This window comes from Bos grunniens, chromosome 28, assembly GCF_055505025.1.
Source record: "Bos grunniens cultivar Pamir isolate PY7600 chromosome 28, Bosgru_T2T1.0, whole genome shotgun sequence".
In the NCBI taxonomy this organism is placed as follows: Eukaryota; Metazoa; Chordata; class Mammalia; order Artiodactyla; family Bovidae; genus Bos; species Bos grunniens.
In genome coordinates, this window is record NC_141192.1 from 16,527,680 (window position 1) to 16,535,803 (window position 8,124).

At 45.3% G+C, this 8,124-nt stretch overlaps 1 protein-coding gene across 1 annotated transcript; it reads right to left on the reverse strand.

Annotated features, from left to right (window-relative positions):
* Positions 1–1,229: 1,229 nt before the first annotated feature.
* Positions 1,230–8,121, reverse strand: POFUT4 (protein O-fucosyltransferase 4). Its single transcript, XM_086382015.1, has 3 exons — positions 7,223–8,121; positions 6,478–7,103; positions 1,230–5,009 (listed from the first exon to the last, which is right to left on the reverse strand). The coding sequence occupies exons 1-3, from the start codon at positions 7,928–7,930 to the stop codon at positions 4,862–4,864; spliced, it is 1,482 nt and encodes a 493-aa protein (XP_086238141.1). The 5' UTR covers positions 7,931–8,121; the 3' UTR covers positions 1,230–4,861.
* Positions 8,122–8,124: the final 3 nt, after the last annotated feature.

Consider the following 8,124-nt stretch of genomic DNA (forward strand, 5'->3'; position numbering starts at 1 on the left):
CAGGCCTACTAAAAGGCCTGACAAAAGAATTAAACAATCTTGCTGAGAGGACATGACTCAGTATGTGACTCGTGAAGGAATCCAGGAAGGAACAGCAAACATCTTGAAAGCAGGATGGATACCTGGGATGGAAAGCCGGCAGCAGACTGTTCCTGTCCTTGGTGCCTGGGCGGCACACAGAGACTACCTGGGTCTCTGTCCTTGAGGCAGAAAAACAGGGATACAAAAATACTAAATGTTAACTGCACAGGATTATCATTGAAGGCCACCTGGCCTGCTATGCTCACATAAACACATACAAGCAAGTCTCAAAAAGTATAATAAAGCAGACTTGAGATCAGCTTGGACGCCTTCACCTCGTGGGGGTGTTCATCCCGATCCCCGCTGTAACTTTGAGTGTTTCTCACTCTTCTGCCACGGCGGCAGTTTGGGGAACCTGTGCTGTCGAGCTGGACACAACAGTTCTCATTTGTAGTGATCTCATTGGATAGGGTGAGGTTTAAGCACTTTCTCACATTCATTGTTTTATTTAATCTTCTCGCCAATCCTGCTAAGATACTTTGCAGTATCATCTCTATTTATACACTTGGCCCTTGGATTGTAATGCCTAGCTTTAACTAGACTTGGTTCTAAGTGACCTCTTCTACCCCCTGCCCCTCTGAAGTGACTTAGCTGTTTACAAAACTCAGTCCAAAGATGTACCACTGATGCTCAAGGCATTTACACATGATCTCCAAGAAATGTTTCTGGTAATGAAAGGATAACTTGGACAGTCTTATAGTTCATAAGATGATTACTTTGGAGGAGCAGTTTTTATTTGGTTATGTAAATTGAGTGTGCGCTAATCACTTGTCACATATTTAGAATCGTCCCATTTATCTCCGCATGACTGGCTCTTTTTGTTCTGTTGAGTCTCACTTGATGTCAAAGAGGAGTTCCCTGACTTCCATGCTAAACCACCATCAACATGTTTTATTTTCTTCATAGTATCTATCATACTCTGGATTATCTTATTCATTTATTGTTTGTTTACGGCTTTAACCCCAACACCCACTTAAAATGTACACATAATGAGAGAAGGGACCTTGTCAATCTTGCTCAGTGCCATATCCCAAGGCCTAGAGTAATGCCAATACATATTTGTTAAATGAACAAATGTTTGAAATATTTTTGCAAGTCTCCAACTTTACCATGTTCACCCCAGAAATAAAATCAAGCAGAAGACACTGTTTAAAAAGAAGCCATTTATTAATACAAAATTAAACCTGAGATAATAGAAAATAGCAACTCTTGGGAATTATAAAGGCATCAGCCCCATGCTCCACCCCCACTCCAGCAACACAAAGTTGATTCCTATTGGACACTTCTACCACTAATAACCTCAAGCCTGCTGCGGTATACAGAGCAGGCTGGGCCCCAAACCACAGAAAATTCACATTGCTGAGAAAGTGAAGCCTTTAGTTGGAGAGCCATGTGGCTACTTCTGGTTCTGCTTTCCCTTGTGGAAAGGTAGCACCTGGCTTACCCTGCTCTTTTGTGAATACTTTTGTGGTAAGAGGAATAAAGAAAGTCTCCGAAGCACTGACTACAAACCAGGGATGAGTCTCCACAATCATTCATAAACAACTGGCCTACTTTGTACATAAAAGTGCTAAGGTAATGCCAGTTGAACTGGTGTAATTAAACAGGAGAAGTAAGAATGATTCTACACCTTGCATAACCATTGCCTACCCATTTTATTGCACATAATGAAATTTGAGTCCTAACCTTAGTTTGCACTTGGTAATACTGTATTTTGTATACAATATAAACTGGTGTCTGCATTTAAATAGCTTGCACGCTTAGAAGTCTGAGTCCTGAATTTGGCTTTTGTAAGAGTCCGTACTATATCAAATTTTAACATTAAGTATTTCAAAGGTCTGTCTTGTTCTTTTCTGCAAAAGTCTAAACAGAAAACTTTCTATACTGTTATGAAGGGCCCTTTTTTTTCTTGGCTGCTCCTTGGGGCATGTGGGAACTTAGTTCGGGACCAGGGAATTAAGGATCAAACTTACCCCGCTGCATTGGAAGGCAGAGTCTTAAACACTGGACTGCTAAGGAAGTCCTGAAGGGCATTTTTTTTAAAATAAAATGAAAATAGGGAGTTCCCTGGTGGTCCAGTGGTTGGGACTCTGCTCTTTCACTGCCACGGGCCCAGATTCAGTCCCAGGTCAGGGAACTGAGGTCCCACAAGCTGTATGACACAAAAAAAGAAAAAAAGAATCACCCTGGCAGTGAAATCCAGCCTAAATTATAACTTTGGTTGGCTACATCTTCAAAGGTCACAATAAGTGTGGGGCCCTAGTGGAAGCATCATATATGTATATATGAGAGTGGAAATCCAACTGCGACCCCATGAACTATACACAGTCCATGGAATTCTCTAGGCCAGAATACTGGAGTGGGTAACCTTTCCCTTCTCCAGGGGATTTTCCCGACCCAGGGATCAAACCCAGGTCTCCCACATTGCAGGCGGATCCTTTACCAGCTGAGCCTCAAGGGAAGCCCAATATATATATGAACACCCCACATATATAAATGTTTATTGTGAGATCTGTTGCAACATTTCCATTTTGTGGGATATTATATAGTTTCATGTCAGCCAAAAATTATAAAGTCTCTGATCTATACCCCATTCAAAGCAAGTGCCATTATGTTTTAAAATAAACACTTGATGTTAGCTTTGATGTAAATAGCTAGATTTTTTTAATTTAAAAACAAACTGGTATATCACACATAGAACAGCTTAGCAGGCTGTTCAAAATATTAAAAACAAAACCTTATAGAAACCCAAGGTCCTATTATACATAGTCTATACTGAAGTCATAAGCATCATCTTCCTCTTCAGTCTTTACAACCACATATATGTCTGTAAATAATGTGTGTATATACACATGCATACACACTAAACCAGATATATTGATAAGCTATGGGAGTTCTCTAGTGATAATTCATTAATACATTACAACCAGTGTAGTTCTAAGATCCAAGGTGTTCTTGTTCCACTGCCCCAGAAAAAGCAGATGATCTCCCTCTCCATTAAGCTGTATGTTTAAACCACAGTAGTAGAAGTGTTTGGCTACCTCCCCAAATCTAACAGCTTTTTATTTAGCCAGCCACTCATGATGGCTTAAATGGTCTTGCTTCATCTCTCATTCCCTTGGGTTTAGGGCCTTAGATGGACTTCATCAAAATGTGGCCTCAGTAAGTGCTATAAAGTTATGTACTGTAACAGTAATAGAATGGATGAAGTTGGAATGTTTATCCCACTTAAAAGTGCCACAGAATATGAGATAATATGAGATAATTACTAGAGCTATATTGCTGGGCTGATTCTTCCTCCATAATTTTCATGAGTTTTTGGGGGAAATGGACTTTTGTAGCATATAAAGATAATAAAATAGAAGAATTCATTAGGCAGACAGAAAAAGACCAAAGACCTATAACAATTTGTGCTTTGATTCACATTGACCTATTTTAACCTTTTGAAATGATGATAACTTTTTCTGCTATCATTTGCAGCCTGAGTCTCCATCTCTAAAATAGAGCAGGATGATTCCTTAAGTTGACGTGATATTTATTAGCCTCTGAATTTTGATATTCATGAGGTGAGAAGGAATTTCAGATATGCCCTAGACATGAAGCAAATCAGCACTAAGAAAAGGTGTCCAATCTCTAGCCAGTTTAATGCAGGTGGGAATAAGTGTGGGAATGGTGGTAAGGCTACTCCATCTCCAACAGAAATTGTGGAAAACCAGGCAAGAAAAGCCACTCAAAAAAGCTGACATGAAAGGCAAAGTAAGTGATATAAAAAAATTACAACTCCAGAGAGCCAGAATACAACCCACCAGGAGTTTTGCTTCACCACCAACATAAATAGTTTATAAAGCAAGAGATAGGAATAGAAATTAGGAAAAGGTATTGAATAATAGTGGTTTATGAGGTGGATGAAACTGGAGCCGATTATACAGAGTGAAGTAAGCCAGAAAGAAAAACACCAGTACAGTATACTAACGCATATATATGGAATTTAGAAAGATGGTAATGATAACCCTGTATGCGAGACAGCAAGAGACACAGACCTATAGAACAGTCTCTTGGACTCTGTGGGAGAGGGAGAGGGTGGGATGATTTGGGAGAATGGCATTGAAACATGTATAATATCATATAAGAAACGAATCGCCAGTCCAGGTTCGATGCAGGATACAGGATGCCCGGGGCTGGTGCACTGGGATGACCCAGAGGGATGGTACGGGGAGGGAGGTGGGAGGGGGGTTCAGGACTGGGGACACGTGTACACCCATGGCGGATTCATGTTGATGTATGGTAAAACCAATGCAATATTGTAAAGTAATTAGCCTCCAATTAAATAAATTTAAATTTAAAAAAAATAATGAGCAGTTTAAAGAATACAGGAGAGGTTTTCATACTCTAAACCTGGCCCGTCTTACCTCATTCACAGCCAAGAACTAACATGTCCCAAATCATGACTGAGAGGCTGAAAGAGCTAGAAAAAGAAGGAGTTCTTTAAAAATTCTGTTGATCAGCACCTTGAATCAAATGGGGTGTTTCAGGCTTCTGGTTCCCATTGAATCAAAAACTGGATGCCTCCATCTCTCGTGAGAAGAGGCTCTATTACCATAGGCTGAGACCCTGGCTACACATGATTAGAATAAAATATCAGTGGATATAACTTACTCCTTGGATTCATGGTAAGACAGTGTTCATTAAGGACTTGTGCATTGGATATCCTTCATGTCCCATGGTTGTATAAGGACTTCCATCTCCTTAGCTGTGTCAAGTTAAATACTTGTATGAGCAATTAGAGATTTTGGTTCCTTTTCATGAAGATCTCTGTTAGGTAATCCCAAAATTTCCCCTGAAGTGTCTCATTGTTGTGGATCATGGCAGTGAGAGCTTCCCCCTGGTCCAGACCTTGCCAATAATCTTGGAGCCACATCTCCTTCCAGCTGAAACATCAAAATGAGAGTTGGATTATGGAGCCTCAGTACAACTAGGAATCCTACCTTTCTCCCAATGGCCAAAGACATCTTCAGCAGATACATTGATTTCTGGTTAGGACCAAGGATCTGCTTTGAGGGAAGGAAATGTGAAGTAAATCCAGTACTAATCTAAGTGACAGGCAGTGAGCCAAAAACACAAATTCATTATCCAAGCCCTCCTACACACATACACATATCCCAGTGAGTTAAATTTCCTGACTTGCCTGCTCTTGGTCTCCAAATGTGGAGGGAATTAAGAGGTAGGCAGAGCAGGGGCCAAACTATGGAAACAGTAATCTTCCTAAGAAAAGCAAGTGAGTGTATTTAGATGGTTACTTTTTATGTTACACCTGTTTCAGTAATCAAGAAGTGCAAGAGTATCCAGTGTCTAGTATCCAGTATTTAGATGGTTACTTTTTATGTTACACCTGTTTCAGTAATCAAGAAGTGCGAAAGTATCCAGTGTGTAGATGAGCCATAACGTGAATGTTTCTCTTTTTTTAATGTTACACTTTTCTTCTGATAAATCATAATATGTTCTGCACAAACTAGATACAAATTACCTGATGTAAATTACTGGATACAAATCCACTCCACTCCCAGGACCAAACTGTGCCAGCCCTCTGCCACCATCCACTGTCCATGGTGATCTCTGCAGGTCATTCTAGCAGTCTCTCTCAAACATTATCTCACCGCTCCCCTAACAGCTGTGGTTTGCTGCAAATGGCTTCAACGTTTTTATAACCCATCTCCTATGCTGACCTTGTTTCCAATGCCACCACCTTCTGCTGCCTACTTCAGTAGCCTCCTCACTTCCCTTCTAATCCACATTGGCCACAATCATTAATCATCTTTTGAAAGCATCCCTTCTATTCTGTCTAGGACAAACATAATTTATCATCCAAATCAGGGTAATTTTAAGAGTCAAAGGAGATGCTGTTAATAGTTAGACCAAGTTAACAGGCATAAACCCTGATTACTGCAGGCAAACCTCCCTGGAAACACTAATGTATTTCTCATCCACAGCCCCACCATGTTGAAGATGCTCAATAAACAGCTGAGTTGATTTTCAGGACAGTCCAGCTCCAGGGCCTGGTATTCAGAATATGTATAACCTGGCCCAACTTTGTCCCTCATCACTTCCCTAAACAGGCCCTCTGCTCTAGTTGAAGCTTTTTTTGAATCACTACTACAAACACCGTTTATAAAAGCTGATTTTCGTATGTTGTTGCCCTCAATTACCTCTCACATTTTCTACTGCTCTTTCGCAATTTGTCTTCTCTTAGATTCTTGATACCTTAAAGGCACAGTGACCTCATGTCATAATTTCCTTATACAACATCCCCTCAGCACCCAGGGCTAGTTTATTGCCTGCAGGAAGCAAGTCTGTAACTCATTTGATTTGATAGCCCCAGGGGACCCCAGCTATCCTTACCTGTCATTCTCAGGAATCTCCTCCACACTGCCAAAGCCAGGTGTGGGCACTGGGCAGTCCATGTGTGAGGGCTGGGCAATATAAGGCTCAGGGACCGGGATGTTCCCAGGAGAGGCTGCGTGGGCCTTCTCGGCATCCAGCCGCGCCAGTTCGTGGTCACAGACAAAACACTCGAAGCCGTTAAGGTAGTTAGGTAGTAAGGGGTCATTCACTCCCCATTCGCGCTGCTTCAAACTATCCAGAAGGAACTGGTTAGTGATGCCCCCAGGTTGCTTGTATGCCAAGTATTTCATATATTCTTCATCATTTTTGTCCAGGAAGTCAATAAACTCTGCCAGCTTCTGCGGCGACTCAAAGTCGTCAATGAGGATGATGGAGTGATTGTTCGGCATCCAGTCCCTCACAGAGGGAGAGCCGCGGTACACGGGCACAGCACCGAGGTGCATGGGGCGCCACAATTTTTCTGTCATGTAGTCGTCGCAGATAGCATTTTCGAGAGCCAAATGGAATTTATAGCGGGACAAGAAGGCCAAGAGCTCTGGATCCTCGGTGGTGGCTGTGGCTGTGTCCCGTAACCGCGGCGCGGGCAGCTCCCGATTCTGCAGGCACTTCCCATAGGAGTCCACCTGAGAGGGGTAGAGCACGGCCATCAAGAGGGTACAGCACGTCGGCCAGGACACCAGGGGTCCCGGTCTCAGCCCCACGCGCCACCCTCCCCTTCCCGCTCCGTCCGGCCCTCACCCACCGGAATGTAGCGCATGAGCTCGCGCACGTAGCGGTCTCGGTCCGCAGGCACGTCGCAGTGGGACTGCAGATAGAGCAGCGGCGCATAGCCGCGGCGGCGCCACTCTGCGCGCTCCTCGAGCGGAGGTGCCGCGCGGCGCAGGTAAGCGATCCCTGGCAGCCACTGCAGCGGCAACGGGTAGTCCGAGTAGCGACTGAAGGTGGAGGTAAGATTGAAGAGGCGGATGCCCGGACCATGGCTCAGCAAGAAGTTGTTGAGGGGCGACTCCTCGTGCAGAAGCGCCCAGCTCTGGTGCGCCAGGCGCGGAAGCGGCGCCTCGGACGCGCGGAAGTCGGTGCCGTAGAAGAGCAGCGCCCGTGTCCGCGAGTCTCCCCGCACCCGTCGGTCTCGGGACGCCACGCACGCCCCGCGCGCGCACTCGATGCGCTCCGAGTCGCCCGGGAAGTGAGGAAACAGCCCCGGGCTCCACCACAGCAGCACCGGCAGGTCCACCGCCTCCTCCCTCCCGGGCCGCGGGGCCCCCGGACTGCGAGCCACCCCCACTGCGCCCAGCGCCGAGGGAGGCCGGAAAACCGCGCCATCCCACGGCTCCGCCCACTCCGCCTCCCCGCCGGTCTTCCCCTCCGCCGCGAGTCCTGGGCCTCTGGTCGCACAGACACCAAGCACTCCCAGGACAGCAAGCACAGACCCCGGGCGGCCGGCCCCCATGTCTACTCTGGCGGCCGACGCCCGCAGCACCGGTCCCCGCCTGGCTCTGAGTAGCGATGGGTCCTACGCCACAGGGGCATGTGGCGCATGCGCGGCTTAGCGGCCAGCTCAGCCGGCCACTTCCCCAGAGCCGCTAGTCCTGGCAGGAAGGACTAGAGGGAAAGTGATACGTGGCAGAGAAAAATGACGCTACT